We start from the raw sequence: 16980 nt of genomic DNA on the forward strand, positions 1-16980 counted from the left end.
CATTTTATTTTATTTTGTTTGTGTTGTTTTGTTTATTTTGGATATTTAAAATATATTCCAGTTCCAGTGTTAAATGTTCATTTGAATTTTAATGTATTCTTGCGTTGTTATTATGACATTACCGTTAAATTACTTGAAAATTGTCTCAAAACAACAATGTTATCGTGTATCACAATAACTTCTGGGACAATTTTATCGTCCAGATAAATTTGTTATATGATAATTCAGGATGAGAATATTTTACTGTCTCACGATTCACTTAGTTCTGATTTTTGTAGCTATGATTTTGAATCAAAATGTTAATTCATAATCACGATACATGGTATCATTTATCATGTATCGTGATGTTTTATTTTGGATATTTAAAACATCTTCCAGTTCCAGAGTTAATAGTTCTTTAGAAATTAAAGTTTATTGATCTGTTGAGAGGGCAAACCTGCGTTATCTAGCAATTATCAATATATTACTTGAATATCCTCTCAAAATAATATTATCATTTATCGCAATAACTACCAGGACTATTTATCATCCAGTGAAATTTGTGATTGTGACAAATTTGTAGTAGTTTCAAAATGCCAAAATACTGAAAAAACTACTTTAATTCATGTAAATTTAAAACACTGATTGAAAACCTGAATGAATAATCTGAGTTTATGTTTTAAGAAAATTAATTTTCAAAGCTGAAATTATGGGATGGTCTCATAAAAACTGAACACTGTTAGGGAGGGAATGATTTAAATGTGAAGATGCTTCAGTTCACATGACTAATGTAGCATCTTTGGAGGCCATTAACACGATGATTTATTCATGTTTTGGGCCAACATGTGATCTGTCCCAGATGAGAAATCCAGTCCTGGACCAGCAGGTTGCCATGTTTGTATGTAGGGACGCAAAAAACATTTATGATATTAATTATCGGATATCGGCCCAAATTTTCATATCAATGCATATCTAGCTGCAATATTTAACTTTTTTCCTCCTTCTCCTCTGTTCTTCCATTATACTTTAAATTAGGGGTGTCCAAAGTGTGGTCAAGGGGCCCCAAGTGGCCCTTGCAACCAATTTTTTGTGGCCGCTTGTCTGCATTTCAAAAATGACACAGATTTGGCCCAATGGTGGGTAGTTAGTCATTGTATTAGCACAAGAATTTCAATGACAAATTTAATTCTTCAACTGAAACTGTTAAGCACAGAGTACTTTTTTGTTTAATTTTAAATTTAAAGTAAATGATTCCTATTTTAAAAAGAATTACTAAATAAATGATTAGAGTACATTATTTTTTCTATCAAAGTTGGGTAACAGTTGTGTTTTTATTTATGATTTATTAATTTTTTTTTTAAATAACTTGAATAATAAACATGAACCAGTAAAAGTCAAAACGAAACTCAAAAATAAAACAAAACACCCAAAAAACACATCAAATATTTCCTCACTGGAGTAGGTGGATAAACGGTCAAAATAATAATAATAATAATAATAATAATAATAATAATAATAAATAGAAAAGAACAAACAAATGTAACAGAAAATGAATAAAAAAATAAATAAATTAAACACAAAACAAATAAAATGGGGCAGTTAAAGGGATTAATGTATATACTAAATGTTTTTCTTGGGTTTTTAAAAAAAAAAAAACATCAAAAAAGTTAGTAAACTGTCTTTATTAAGACAAAAAAAACACTTTGTTGCTTCATTAAATTATTGCATGTTTAATTTATTACTGAGCAGATAAAAAATTATTCAGAAAAAAATTATTTTTGGTTCTAAGTTGAAAAAACTAAATTTTAAGCAGTTTTGGCTCGATGCTGCATTTCTTGAGTCTGCCTTCTCTGTTTGATCAACTTCCAAATTAGTTGACCATTACTTCAACAATAGATTAATCACGATTAATTCGATTAATCGTGATTAATGCTGCTAGCCCTGCAGAGCTCTCAGGAAGCCATTAGGTGTCTTCTTCTTGTGTTTGTGTGACTCACTGAACTCTGCAGGCTCCCAGCCACGCAGCATTACTGAAATGCTAAATCTTGGAAAGTGTCAGCCGGTCAGCAGATTCCAAGGAGCGTTGCATAACGGCCGTCTCGTTTTACCTGCGAGAGCCGCTGCCGGACAAAAAGCACGCATGCAACCCATGGTGCTTCACCTGGAACCCGGCGCCACCCTGCATCACCCCCACCTCCCCAACAACAGCAACACACCGGAACCTCATTTAAGCCGTTGCACAAGCAGACAGACAGACAGACAGACCCTGAAGACAGACTACACCCAAACGGTCCGATCCAAACCTTTTGGGTGGAATCCACAGCAGAATAAAGGAATGATTGAGTGAGAGAGGAGGTGTTAGCCTCGTTACCTAACCAGGTAACATCAGACATGCAGAGCTGGGTACTTACTCAACCACATCTACTGAGTTACTTTTTTGAACAAATGTACTTTTAGGAATATTTTTACTTCGCTGTAATTTGAGTAATTTTATTATGGAGTATCTCTAATCTTATTTAAGTAAAATTTCTGTGTTTTCTACCCACTGAATGGAAAACAGAAATGTTTTAACCAGAAACTCAGACACACACCAGCAGTTCCTGTTAAAGTTTAAAAAGTTTTTATTGAAAGAAACGAATTTAGAAAAGTTTTATTATTTTTTGTTACTTGTGTGAATTACTGTCATTTTCTCCTTAAAATAGCAAAATTTCCACTTAACTTTACATTTTGGTCCATCTGATGATGTAATTGTTAAATAGTAAATGATTGATAATTTGATCAGTTACTCAGTAATTGAGTAGATTTTTAACAAAATACTTTTTACTTGAGTAAAAATATGTTGTAGTAGTTTTACTCTTACTGATGGTGTAATTGTTGGGCACTCTGCCCTCCTCTGCACCCAACTGGCCGTGAACTGGGAGTAATTAGGTCCCAGTGGGTCAAACAGGTTTCTAATCTGCTTAACGCTGAGATCGCTCTCCAGGCCAAAACTTATTATCAATACCTGCGAAGGTGGCCGCTACGCATTTTATTTCTAGCGGTGAACCAATTGCAGTTTTGAGGGCGATCAGTGATCTTTATAGAGGCGGTATTATGTGTTTTACAGGTAAATAGTGCCATTTTATAGCACAATCAACCAATTATCTTAGCTTCAGTTGTTATAAATATGCTACAAATATGAGTCAAAAGAAATTTTACTTTGTAGTTTGAAATTGGGCCTCTGTCTCTTTAAGAAACTCCTGCTCTTTCTGGATCTCTGCCTTCAGGAAGTCATCACAACATGGCTCCTCTATTAACCCCTTAACAACGTTTTCTCCAGCGTTGCTCTGAGAAGTAGATCCTATGATGACAGTAGATCCTACCAGGTGTTTGCTAGTTGCTGTTGGCTAGTCTGAAGGAGCTGAGAGGGGGAGGAGCTGCGCCTCGAAGGCGAGGCTGGGTCCAACCAGGCACAACTGAATGGTTGCCAGGCATTAAAGAATCAAAGCAACAACTGCAGGTCTGTGTTTGATGAGGGAAAAGCACTATGATGGAAAGAAAAACAAAAATCTATTTTACTTGATACAACCCCTTACAACCTGCCGACACTGATTATGCCCAATATTTTTGTGTGAAGAGTTGCTAAATGTAGCTAAAGGTCAGCAGGAAAGAGCCTTTTTTTCCTGTCCTACCAACACAAACGTAAACATAGAAGCTCCTTCACTTTAATATCATAGATCAAAATGAAAGGTTGCATGAAAATGTTAAATGGAATAAAAATGTTTTTGATTGTGCAAAGGCTGGTGACTATGGCTGCCAAGACAAAAAAAAAAACATTGGCTGGACAATAAATTGTGGCAAAAGTTGTTGCGATAAACGATCATATCATCATACACCAAAAAAGCTAGTATGGAAATTAATCCATTAATCGTTTCGCCCCTAGTTGGTTTTTAATCACATATTTTGCTAAAGACTGCAGCTCTAAACCGACCAAATGAGAACCAGTTCAGCTGGTAATGACAGCGTGTAGATGTCGCCTGCTCTTTGGAATGGAAATGTCAGGGAACTGAACGACCTTTCAGAGCCATTCCGTGTCCCATGATGCTCCTAAAACCTCCGGAATGATTCTTTCTGGGGTCGTTATGAAGAACAGCAGATTTCAGGGAGGGAAAGTGGAGGACTGGAGAAAACGCAGAGGTCTATAAATAAAACCAAATTAGCAGCTCGGAGAGCTCCTGCTGCGCTACGGTGGATGAGAGCGGAAAGCCTTACCTGGTCTCAATAGTTTGACCTCAGGAGGGTTGAAAAGATGATCTCCTGAATTGGATTAACGCCGCCGAGCCGTCAGTCAGTCAGTCAGGCGGAGGGGGAGAGCAGCCGCGGAGGGGTGATGCCCATCTTCACGTATCTGAGTCCGGGCCCTGACGAGGAGCAACAACCTCCGAAAACAAGCAGAAGCAGCGGGGAGGGGAGTCCGGGCTGCAGCTGACCCTCTCCTCTCCGGCGGGGAAGGGGGTTGTTTTCACACCGCGGAGGCTCCAAACTCTCGATTTCCGGGGAGGAAGAAAGCGACGTCCAGCCGTCAGAAAACAACGGACAATCCTACAGCAAGGAAATCCGGGGGCGGCGTGTTTACCTCCCCTCAATTCCTGCTGCCGTTCTCGGTGGGGAATCAGCTGCTGCTCGCTGAAGAGACGCCATTTGTCTACAAGGAAAGGCTTCCAGTGGGCTTGCGCAACACTGCCGCCTACAGGCGAAGTCAGGAGCTGCAGCTCGTTACATTACCGACAGCTCCCTCTGCTGGCTGAACGGCTCCATTACTTTTAAACCAGTTTAAGGCTCAGACTAATTTTGGTACCCTTTCTTTTTTTTTTAGTTTAGTTTTGGAAATTTAATTGTTTTTATTCACCATTTCCAAGACTACAAACAACAAAGCTGTAAACACATATAAATCACTGAATATTTCTGTCATGTCTGTAAAATCAGATTTTTTGTTTTCATATTGATGTATTTACTGTAGAAAAAAGAACAAAAAAATAATATTTTGGAAGATGAAATAAGATCATCCTTTATTATTCCGACATTAAAAAAAAATTAAGTTGATTTTCCAACAAAAGAGCAACAGAAATAAAAACAACAGGAAGAAAAAACACAATGCAAGCTAACTGACAATATAAATACAAAAAATATATATAAATATGTATACATAATAATAGATAACAAATTATATTTATATTGGTACATATATAAAATAAAACAGAAAAAATGATAGAATTAAAATAACATATAGGTTTCTGAGTATATTGAAGGATGCAGAGACAGCCGGCGCCAGCTTGTTCTAATCACACGGCTGCTCAGCAGAAGGACGTCCTTCTATTCTTCATGCTTATAATAAGATAGTTTATAGCGTAATGGTGCTGATTAGCTTTATAGTCATACTGTTCATAGTAAATGGTCTAGTTTATCTTGTGGAACTGTGAATCACGTTGCAGCTGCAACATATCAGCTCTTATCTTATGTTTTGATAAGAGCTTGAAACGTGAGCTGTAACTAGGGATGATTTTCAATAAAAAGAATTGCAGCAGAATATGTTTTCACAATAAGCAGAGATTGTAACTGAAGCACATCTGTCTGTTCTCCTCGTGAGCTAAAAGAAACTAACTCTCTCTTATAATTATTTCTGTTATTATTATTATTATCTCTTATTATTTAAACATGGAGAGAATTATATTTGAACTGTATCGTATGAACACCTGAATAATTTGAGGTGTAAACAATTTGTCATTTAATTACTTGAGATTTATTAAAAATATCTTCATGTATATATACTGTCACAATTTTCAACATTTAGCATATTTGTAATAGCATATTTAGTTAGCAGTTCTAAAAAAATATTAAACATACATCACATTTGGTGCTGATGTTTGGTGAACCCAAATTATTTTTTTACTTCTACTTGATAAGCCAAAAAAGTGAAAATAACTCACATGATTTTATAACATAATGGAGTTTGGAACTAGATATTCAACCTGCTAACTACATATTTAGTTTGGAACTAAACTTTAGCTTGCAAACTAAATATTTAGTTTGAAACTGTGACATTTATAAATGAATGAATATCATGGTGAAAATATGACTGAAAAATGAACCATCAATATGAGGTATAACACAAAGTTATTTACAGAGGTTAAAAACAGAAATACAGACATTAAACCACAAGAGACAAACAAGGAAAGATTAAATGAAGTAATTATTGATAATAAGAAAATGCAGGAACTAACATGCATTAAATTGAGTTCAGAAGGGGGAAAATTTACACAGAGAAAGATAAAATAAAGAAGTTTATGAAATTGTTAAAGTTGAAACAAATCCAGTCAGCAAAAATAAAACTTATTTTAATTTAAACTTTACATCAACAATACAAAAAAAATTTAAACACACTCAAAGATTATCTTAATGTAAAGACATTTACAAAAATCCCACCTGAACATTGTAACACTTCTAAAACAACAAGCTGCAAAGTGAAATAAGTGCAAAAACTCAAGACGTTTCCGGTTTGTAAATGCAGCGTTTCACCAGTCCAGCTTCATGTCAGCTTTGCTCCAAACGTATTTCCCGCCTCTCTTCAGAAACATTTTCTCATCGAAGCCGCTGAAGCTGATGGCATCCTTCACGCCGACGTCCAGGATGGATCTGGACGGGTCCTTCCTTCCCTCCCGACAGTCCAGGAAACGCATCTGGAGAAAACAAAAACACAACGGAGGGGAAACTTTGAGTCTGACTTCATGGAGCGAAAGAAAACACATTTAAGACAAAATCAACAAACAAAAGAAGAACAGAAGAACCCATGGTAAGACTAAACAACACTCTTAATATTTTAACCTGAACACATGCAATGCTGCAGAGCTAACAGTGTTAGCAACAGAAACTACTTACATATTCATCCAGGATCAGGTACGAGTTCCTCATCTGTTAAAGCAACAAACAGATTTTAATCTCACATTCTGGTGTGAAAAGAATCAAAACTACAACAGAAAGTTACGTATGTTTTAAAAACTGATTGTAATGTGAATAAAATGTTTTCTATTTCTAAGCAGTTATGAGGCATGGTGGGAAAAAAAGTGCAACAAGTTCCTAGGTAACAACTTGTAACAACTTGTTGTTACCTAGCAACGACAAGTTGTTGCTAGGTAACCAAAGAGTGAGTGAGTTAGTTGATTCCACCAACCTAGCATAGCTTAGCCATGAGAGGTTTACAGACTCATTAAGCAAATTTATTTTCAAAATGTTTAACAGCACAATTATCTGGGCAATGGAGATGCAGCTAATGTCAGAGTTAAACACCTAAAAAAGAAGAAATAAATAGTTCTTATCATCACTTTTATTGTTATCACAACAGTACGGTAAAATATCGTGCTCTATGAACTACCTATGAGAGTGAAAAACAACTGTTGCAGTCAGAGTTTGCTTGTTAAGTGAGGTTTGTGAGCTAAAGCTAAAGCTAAAGCTAAAGCGTGTCAGTGATCAGATGCGTAACGAGGTTCAGTCTCTTACCTTCTCGTTGGACTCTGGAACGAGACAGGAAACGGCGCTGTGGCGGTCCAGGTAGTCCTGGAACTGCTGGTCGGTGATCACGAACCTCTCCGCCTCCCTCAGCGCCGCCTCTCCAGCGTTCTCTCCATCGATCAGCAGACACTGGAACACCTGAGCAAAAACCAGGAAAAAACAGCAAACCAATCAGTGTTTCTTCTAGCTGTGACACATTTTAAAACATATCAACTGTTTTTACCTTCCAGCGGACCGGATTGAGCTGGTTGATCTGTTCGGTCATGTCTTCGTGAACGTTGAAGGTGTTGATAACCGAGTTGATCTTGAACGCCACTTTGTATTGCTGACACCAGCTGCGGATCTTGAAGAGGTTCTCGGTGTGACTCTTCTTGCCTTGAGATCTGCCGATCATCTGGTTGGTTTCTTCATCAAAACTGTCACAGGAGATTGCCAGGATGTCCAAAAAGTCTCCTGCACGAAGCAAATGATGAGAGTTCATTTACGGTGGCCCAGAAGGGATCAACAAAATGCAAGAAAACAACAAAATCTAAAATGCACGTTATGCTAACACACAACAGACGTTACACTAGCAGTTGTGCTAGTATAACTACTTCTAGCATAACTTTGTCGTGTCTGTTCTTTCTTTGCTTATTTTGGACGTGTAAAACACAGTCGACCAACATATTTTTACCTTCCACTAAACTTCCCATCAACAGCTGTGTTTCCATTACAAATGTGCGCAAAACTTTGCCAATATTCTGCTAATGCAAAAAAACCCAAACAATTTCATAATTGCGGTGTGTCGATTAAATAAGAAATGCAATTAAAATTAAATGTGAATAAGTTTGTTCAAACAATGTCATTAAAAACATGTAGCTCCATCATCCTCCAACCACTTCCTGTCCTTTTCTTCGTATTTTCCGTCAGTGGTAACATCTGTTGTTAATCGTGTGATTAAAATAAAGTTTCAATTGGAATTTTGCGGGATAAATCCATTTCCGATAGGTCCAAAAAAATGACCTAATCAAAACTTATTATAGCAAAAGGATTTTAAGAAATTGGTCTTTTTAAGCAAACTTATTTTCGTAATACCAATTTGCGCAATTATATGGTCAATGGAAACGGTATCACTGAGTTTTCATCACTGAAAATACTTAAATGCTTTTAATTTATATTTATAAAAGTTTCACTTTTTAAACTACTTAAATAATGAAACTTCTCATTCATGTCCTGATTTCCTGAGCTGGACCTCACCATATTTCTGGAACCATTTTTCTTTAATCATGCTGCCGTTGCTGACGATGCTGACGCTGGGCAGCTGCAGCTCCGTCTTGCAGTACTGAACCATTTTCCCCAGGAAGTCTCCCCTCTCATGCAGAAACGGCTCCCCTCCGGAGAAATTGATCTTTTCCATCCCTTTAAACCACAAATGTTACTTTCATTTAGTTTTGATCAATAAAACGGAATTTTATGCTTTCAATCCTTAAGTTTTACCGGATTCTTTTAGAAGTCTGAGCCCCTTCTTGGCCTCCTCCAAAGGAAGGACGAAGGAAGTTTTTGCGGTGTGAAACAAAACCCGCATTTATAGTTGCATTTGCGGGTAAAGTGGTAGTTGACGCTGGTTGGGGTCGTCACATCCAAGTCTTTGCGTTGCTCCGACTGGCTGTTCGCGTCCGAAAGCAGGGAGTTTGTGGCCCCGCAGGCTCCTTTGGACCAGGAGAAAAACTTTGGAAAAGATGCCCGAAAAAATGCTGAGGATGGTGCTGATGCAGAGCTCCAGCAGGGCGCCGACAGAAACTCCAGGCATCGTGAAATCAGAAGTTGACCTCCGGTTGTCGAAGCTGCAGACTGCGTGATCCGGCAGGGCGGCTGTTTAAATAGAGGCTTGGCCCTGGAGGCGGTCAGCTGAGCGCCGATAAGTTTCTGTTTACAAACATCGAAAACGAAACCAGACCAAGAGCTGATGACGGAAAAATGTGACTCTGCAGGTTTAGTTTGGGTTTCTGCAAAGAAATGATTAAGAGGTTTTTCATAAAGTGCCTTCAGACGGTAATTGATAACAATTAGATAACAAGAAATGTAACTGAAATGTTGGCAAATGTCGCTCTATTAATAATAACCAGTGGCGCCAGTAGGGGGGGCATACGGGCACCCGGACCCAACCTGCTATAGTATGTTTATGAATGCATTTTAGAGAAAAGTATGAAAATATGTATTAATATTAATATGTTTTCTTTTTTAATGCCTGTCCCTGTTACTCACCTCGCCCTCAAATCACCATAATCACATACTAGAGTGAAAAATTAGGCGAGTTATGGTACTTTAAAATTATTGTCAGTTAATTTTGCTTCACTTAAAAACATGTTTCATGAACAGAAAGACTCTCACACTAGTTCTTGTTTGTAAAAACCTTTTTACGTGAGTTTTAAAGAGTTAGTATTATGTAAAATCAACTTTTTAAAATCTTTACATCATGCCTTTTGCTGAACACAAATAAACCTGAACTTGAACTTTGTAACAAACAATAATTCATCATTGTGGTGAAGAGGGCTTTTAAAACTCTGGGTTGGGTGCCAGTTTGCTACGTATCCAAACTCCTGAACAGAAAACATATTCGCCTGATTTTCTTCTCTAAAGCTAATTTTGTTTTATTATATCTTGAGTTTGCTTTTCTAGAGGGAACATCATCACTCTTCAGCAGCTTACAGACATGGTTTTGGTTGCTTTGATTTTTTTTATATTTCTTTAGAGTTTTCAAAGTTTCCAACATGAAATAAGTAAAATTTTGAATCTGGTTGAAGAAAGTGGTAAAATCTAGGATATATACACCCTAAATATATGAACAGACAGGAAAATGTTAAACTATTTGCAATGTTTTTTTTTACTGAAATGATCTAATGCATATTTAGTCACGCATATAATTCTTTCATGACTTTGTATTTTTGTATCTTTTATGTAAAGCACTTTGAACTGCCTTATTGCTGAAATGCGCTATACAAATAAACTTGGCTAAATGATTTATTTCAGGCTGATATGCAAACTTTTATGCTGACTTTAACTAATCAGTGTCCACGTGCAGAGCCAAAGGTCTAAAAACATTTTTTTCAAACTTGAGTTTAACTTTTGGATTCAAGGGAAACATTTCTTTGCTGCACCCTAGAGGCGTCGCCTGTAAGTTTCGTTTTTCCTTCCCCATCTCGGTAACTTTCGTTTTCCTGACCACAGCCGACTGAAGCTGCACTGAAACCCGCCGATACCAGAACTGGATCATGGCCCGGCATCTGAAGCTTCTCGTCCAGAGGTGGTCGTCCCGTGTTTTCTCCGTGGAAGTGGACGGAGCGCCGCGGTACTTTGGGATCAGAGAGCAGCTCCGTGGGGAACCGGTCCCGCCTGATGTGTTCAGTGAGGTCCAGAAGCAGGACAGGTGTTACTCCCTGCTGGTCTGCAGCGGGGACCGGGTCACAGGAGACAGGTTTCACTGGGACCTGAGAGACCGGCTGCAGAGGCAGCTGCCTCCGGGCTCCGGGCTCCGGTCCATGTCCTCCTTCATCCCGGACCAGAAGGGCTCGCTGCTCAAAGGATACTTCCTCCAAAGCCGGGCAGGGAATTCATCCCTGATTGAGGACATTTTAACGGATTTGGAGCAGAGAAACCCCGTGTTGGTGTGTTCATACTCCCAAAGTGAAGACGGCCAGCAGTGGACTCAGCGTCTCTGGTACCAGTCGGAGGATAACCCGGTCAGGTTCTGCGTGGTGCCTTCAGAAACACCAAAACATCATCCATCAGTTCTCAACATGATCAACTCTGATGTTTTCTACAGCCTGGAGGAGGCCTGCGACGTGCTGAAACAGGTACAGCTCAAAAATATCAAGTTTAGTTGCAACATTTTGCATACTGGCGCACTCATGTGGCGGAGAATGGTACTGCAGGGTCTCCAGATCCTGAAGATTTAAGTTCAGCGTTTAGTCCTTATTTTTTGTCAAGTAAAAAAAAATCTTTTAAAGAGAGTCTACCTGACAGTCTTTTATGAAAACAATGTAGGAAAGGGATGTAATTTATTGTAAAAAGGATTTTGCACATTTATTCTCAGTTATAAGAAGAACATTTGGGTCACTTTCTGTTAAAATGATCTCAGCCGGCTGGTGAGAGAAAAAGTAGATCTTGGTCTCAAAAGGTTTGGGCACCCCTGGTTCAGAAGAAAGTTTATTTTTATTGATTTATTCATTTTATTTTGAAGGGTCATAGCAACTTTGCTCAGATCGTGCAAAGGCAAAAATGAGTTTTAGGGTTGTAAAGGTTGCTGACACATGTCCTAGTCAAAGTCCAGGATAGAGTCCAATTGAGAATCTGTAGCAAGACTTTAAATTTGACAGCTGTTCTCCATCCAGTCTCACTGGCGTTGAGGTATTTTGTCTTTTCATGTTCAAATACTCACTAAAGTCTCAGATTATTACCAATAAAAAACTTGATTTTTCAAGCATTCAAAGAGGAGCAGATGCAGCAGTCGTTTTGACTCCCTCCTGATCCGCAGTGAACTGATTTTTTCCCCCATTTTCTGCAGTGTGGTGACATCATCCCAGAGACCCGATCTGTACTGGGGATGCTTCCCAGCAGCCTGGATGCCAGAAGAAAACCAGACTTCCCAGTTATTGTCATAGAGGGCCTGGACGCCACAGGTTAATGCCATTACCTCATAAATAAACACAGGATCAGCCTGATGGGTGGCTGTTCTCTGCTAAAAACATTACCTGTCAGAGCGCTCTGCCTAATGGAATATCACGTATCATGACCTCAGAAAAGTTACATCACTCTGGAAATGGTTTATTGAATCGTCTGTTGCTCTTAGAGACTCCACCGTGTCAGGTAGACTCTCTTTAATGAAGAGAGAGTAACAAATGTTTTCACTTTCATTTTTTAGGAAAGACGACGTTGACAGAGTCTCTGCGGGACTCTCTGGGGGCCACGCTTCTGCGGTCGCCTCCCCAGTGCTTGTCCGCCTGGAGAGGGCGCTTCGATCGAGAACCGCCCCTCATCCGGAGGGCTTTCTATGCAGTGGGCAACTACATCACTGCTGAGCAGATAAACCAAGAGGCCAGCAAGTCTCCTGTTATTGTTGACAGGCAAGATGTTGGATGTTTGTCATGTTAGAGCAGCGATGAACTCTTAAAGGCCACAAAATTTACTCATTTTGTATGGTTTTTGTTCTTCCATTTGGGTTTCTACTGCTTCCAAAAACACTTTAACCACCCAGTTGTTTATTGGCTATAAGTCCATGTTTTTTGGTGTTTGTTTCAAAAACAAACCGAATGTAACATCGCAAATCAGCAGGCACTGACCTTTCACCTAGTTACCCCAGCTCGTTACCTAGCAACCCCAGCAGAACTCGGCCCGTTACCTAGCAACCCAAGTGGAGTTCCAGAACATTTGCCCAGCTGGTTTCAACGCAGCATGCTTTGGATGATAAATTGTCTCAGAAGTTATTCAGATAAACAATAATGTTGTTTTTCTATATTACTTGAAAATGATATAATGGTAATGGCATAATAATGCAACAACATATTCTCAAAAAGCCAATAAACATTTAACATTGGAACTGGAAGACATTTTCAATATCCAAAATAAACAAAACAGAAACAACAAATAAAACGAATCATAAAGTCTCTTTAAATAATTTGTCCTTCAAAAAATGTTCTAGTTGAGACCAAAGCAGCAGACTGAAGACTGTTAGCACCCAGTTTTTGGTAGAAAGAGAGAAAAGAGAAAAACGCTAAATTATGCAAATGGAAATTATTGAACTCATTTTAATTAATCATTTGATTAACTGATTTATTGCTTACTTCAACAGGCCTCCGCATGCACTGTACAATGGCTGCTGGAAAAAATAAGTGTTTGTTGAGCTTTATTTACGGTTGTTTAACTTAATAAACGTAAAATATTTACTTGGATAAAATTTAATTTGGTTACTTGTAACAATTAAACAAAATTTAATTTAATTTATATCAGTTATTTTCATTGCTCTAGTCAATTCAAAACCCTGACATTTTCATCAATCAATGAAATTTGCCGGACGAACAGGAAAACCCGTTTAACGTGAACATGTAAGAGGATGTTGGTCAGATTTGTGGAAAAGTTGCGCTAACTGATGAAAAGTCCACGCAAAAATTGTGAATAATAAGTGAACTTGCATTAATAGTTGCGATTGCAATTATTAATATAAGTTCTTTTCTATTAATGGAAAAGACAAGTGTTTTGTTGTTGACTTACCATCCAGAAACTACTTGATACATTCTTATTGGCTGTGCAGAAGGCTTCACTTATGCTTTTCAAAGATCTACGGTTGTATAATTGTGCGTCTGTTTGCAGCCATTTTCCTGTGTGGATGTAAAGGTAGATCTGGGGGTGTGGCCAGCAGCAGATTATTTGGAATTTAAAGTGACAAGACGCCCTAAACCAGCTGAAAATAAGCAGAAATGACCGGAGTAATATTTCATTATCTAATAATGATTTTGTGCAAAAAATATAATGAACGTTTTGTGCAGGCCATGTTCAAGGAAGCACCTTTAATATTTCAGCCTTATTGTCAGGAAGTCTTCACTCACCTTCAGTCAGCCATGTTTGATCTGTCCTCAGGTTCTGGCACAGCACAGCAGCGTACGCCATCGCCACCGCGGTAACCGGCCCAGTGAGTAACCTTCCACACGAGGGCGCCGAGGTGTACCGTTGGCCCGGTGACCTCCTGCAGCCCAGCCTGGTGATCTTACTCACCCTGGACCCGGAGGAGAGGAAGAGGAGGTTGAGGAGCAGAGGTCTGATGAAGACCGACGAGGAGGAGGAGCTGGATCACAACAAACTTTTCAGAATCAGGTTAGACAAGAATGTTTGATACAGATATGTTTGAGAATCGGATCAAAGGTCCAACTCCAGTTCGTTTACCTAGAAAGTCCGGTGTCTTCTTCAGAGGTTTTTGTGTCATTTCCATCAGTGGTTCTTGGTGCAGCGCCCCCACAGGTCAGGAGGGGAACAGGTTGGTTTGACTCAGCAGAGAGAGAGAGAACCACAGCAGCTGGAGGTGGAGCAGATGATGCAACTGATAGTCTACCAGACCATCAGATGTGGAAATACCCTTAGAGTCATTTTATTTTCACAGATTATTAGAATCTTTGAATCTAATAATTCAAAGATTATTAGATTTGTTTAGCATAAATGCTGCCTCACACATTCTTAATTAGTTCTTAATAGCAGTTTACTTCACTTATAGAAAGACATTTTGCACATGATATAAATGAAACAATCTGCCAGTGGAACTACTACTTTTTAAAATTAATATTAAAGAATTATTGACTTAAAAGTAGCTCATTATCTTGCTGAAAAGTTACTTTTCAGTTAGTTTTATCTTATTTTAAATGTACAAAGAGAATAGAGGAAAAAATACTTGGTACGATTTTGTGTTTTTGCAGTGATATTAAGTCCATTAATAGTTTTTGATGCCAGATTGTCACATGTGAACAAACGTTTTGTATTTTAGGTAGATGTCTGTGTTTGAAGTCACAGATGGCTGCAAACTGCGCAGCTCTTTCCCAGTCAGGCCACCTCAGTCTTCGTCTTATCCATCAAACACTTAACAATCAGTTACCGTCCCGCGGGGGAAGCGGCTGATGAGAAAAAGCAGGTGATTAGTTGCCGAGCTGCTGTGCTCCATTAAGCCGGTCCAAACTCGCAGCCGCTGCCGGCCCAGTTAGTCGCTCCTCAGACAGGTCGATAGCTGCTTTCATTCATCTTCTGCGCTGACGTAATGGCGTGTCCACATGGGACGGCCAGATGTTGGGCCAGCAGAATTAGAAAACAGACGGAGTTAGGAAGACGCTTTTTATTGGACTGAAGAGAAAAGCTGCACTCTCAGCCACCTGGGTTGTTTCTTTTCCTTGAAATAAAAAGCAGCAAAACCATCCTGTTTATATCCTCACACTGCTCACTTGTTGGTCGATGTGTTTGTGTTTTGCTGCAGAGTAGAGGAAGCTTATCGACGGATCGTCGGCCCAGCCTGCATCGCCCTGGATGCGAGCCCCTCTGCAGACCTGGTGCTCCAACAAGCGCTGCTTTTAATTAGGGCCAAATGCCACTTGTAAACAGTTCTCCCTGCCTCCCCCTGCAGCTGGCGGCTGCAGTACCGGCTGCCGCCACTGGGTGGCAGTGAGGTGTCGCCAATGAGGCGGCGGGAGGGCAGGTTGCCAGATTGGAGTGTGGAAAAGAGATTCTGCTCACAATGAGTAAAGGTTGAGTGGCCAGGAGCCAGAACGGCATGCTGCAGAAAAAATACATATTAATAGAGAACACAAACATTCTCTCACAGGAGGATCGTCTAAAAAAATGAAAAGTCTTTTCACTTCTAACAAGTTGTTGTGCAGCGATGAGAATCACACCTAAACTGTAAATGATGCTTGCAGCTATCTAACTTAATAGGTTAAATTGTTTTAATTTTTCAAAAAGAAACTCTAAATTTGAACACATCTTATTAAAGTAAAAAATACTCACAGTTTCTGTTGCTAACTCTGGCTAACTTAGGCACCTAAAATTACTTTATGTAAAGCAGAGGTCTGCTGTAAATTTAAATATGCAACAAGTGTAAATAAAATGATTTTGTATATTGTAAATGTGCACAGTCAGTGAAATACATAAAGTTAAAATATAATTTGTTTTTAAAGGAAATACAACAAAAGGGTCTGAGCTGCAATGGAGAAATGACATGTATTTAGAAAAAATATTATTTAATTTAATTCATTTTGTTCGAGGAATTTGAAATAAAGTGGATTAAATTTTAAAAGGTCAAACATATCTGTAAAATTCAACTTTATGATTTTCTTCAGAGCAACAGTTTGAACAAACTGTGAATATGAATTAACTTTTTGTTTTGTTGCTAGAAAAACATGTGAATACTGTAAGTGACAAGCAGTTCAACCTCATTTAATATCCAGTTTTACATGATACTAAATACTTTCACTGCAAAATTCACAGAGTCACTGAAATATTTCCAGCTTTGCTCCCAGTTGGAAAAATAAACAGGAATGTTTTCTGAAGCCGTAACTTTAAATTTAAAAATGGATTTTTAATGGCTGCCACATGTTTTAAAGGTAGCAGCTGCTGCACTAAAACTGCAGCTTAGAGAGCTTCCTTCTCTTTAAATCTGTATTTGTTATATATGTTCATATATTGTAGCACTAAATACGATGGTGTAATAGCTTAATAGTAAGAAAACAAACTGATGCAAGTAAACTTATAATATTACAAGAATAGTTGTATGAGAATAAAGTTGCAGTATTAAAAACGAGAACGAATACGAGAATAACATCATATTACGAGAAAAACGTTGATATATGGTTTGACTTCTCGTAATATTTGGACTTTATTCTCATATTATTTCGACTTTGTTATTGAAATATAAGCCTTTATTTTTGTAACTTTATGACTTCATTCCTG

The 16980-nt window shown here is 38.4% G+C and overlaps 3 protein-coding genes across 3 annotated transcripts in view; 1 reads left to right on the forward strand and 2 right to left on the reverse strand.

Annotated features, from left to right (window-relative positions):
• The window catches only part of rnf144aa (ring finger protein 144aa), a 29795-nt gene extending 25113 nt beyond the window's left edge, over positions 1–4682 (reverse strand). Inside the window, exon 1 of the mRNA XM_032546630.1 lies at positions 4231–4682. The gene's annotated coding sequence lies outside the window, so the exon portion shown is untranslated. The remainder of the gene's footprint in view (positions 1–4230) is intronic.
• Positions 4683–6337: 1655 nt separating this feature from the next.
• Positions 6338–9415, reverse strand: rsad2 (radical S-adenosyl methionine domain containing 2). The gene is given in 8 exon segments (XM_032546629.1): positions 6338–6695; positions 6895–6927; positions 7513–7662; positions 7748–7977; positions 8761–8922; positions 9001–9075; positions 9078–9228; positions 9230–9415. Coding segments are annotated over 8 exon segments (1050 nt in total). The 5' UTR covers positions 9314–9415; the 3' UTR covers positions 6338–6530.
• Positions 9416–10507: 1092 nt separating this feature from the next.
• Positions 10508–16338, forward strand: cmpk2 (cytidine monophosphate (UMP-CMP) kinase 2, mitochondrial). The gene is made up of 5 exons (XM_032546628.1): positions 10508–11357; positions 12068–12182; positions 12425–12626; positions 14137–14370; positions 15512–16338. Exons 1-5 carry the CDS (start codon positions 10776–10778, stop codon positions 15630–15632), a joined length of 1254 nt encoding a protein of 417 aa, XP_032402519.1. The 5' UTR covers positions 10508–10775; the 3' UTR covers positions 15633–16338.
• The last annotated feature ends 642 nt before the right edge of the window (positions 16339–16980 follow it).

This window comes from Xiphophorus hellerii, chromosome 19 (assembly GCF_003331165.1).
Source record: "Xiphophorus hellerii strain 12219 chromosome 19, Xiphophorus_hellerii-4.1, whole genome shotgun sequence".
Taxonomy (NCBI): Eukaryota; Metazoa; Chordata; class Actinopteri; order Cyprinodontiformes; family Poeciliidae; genus Xiphophorus; species Xiphophorus hellerii.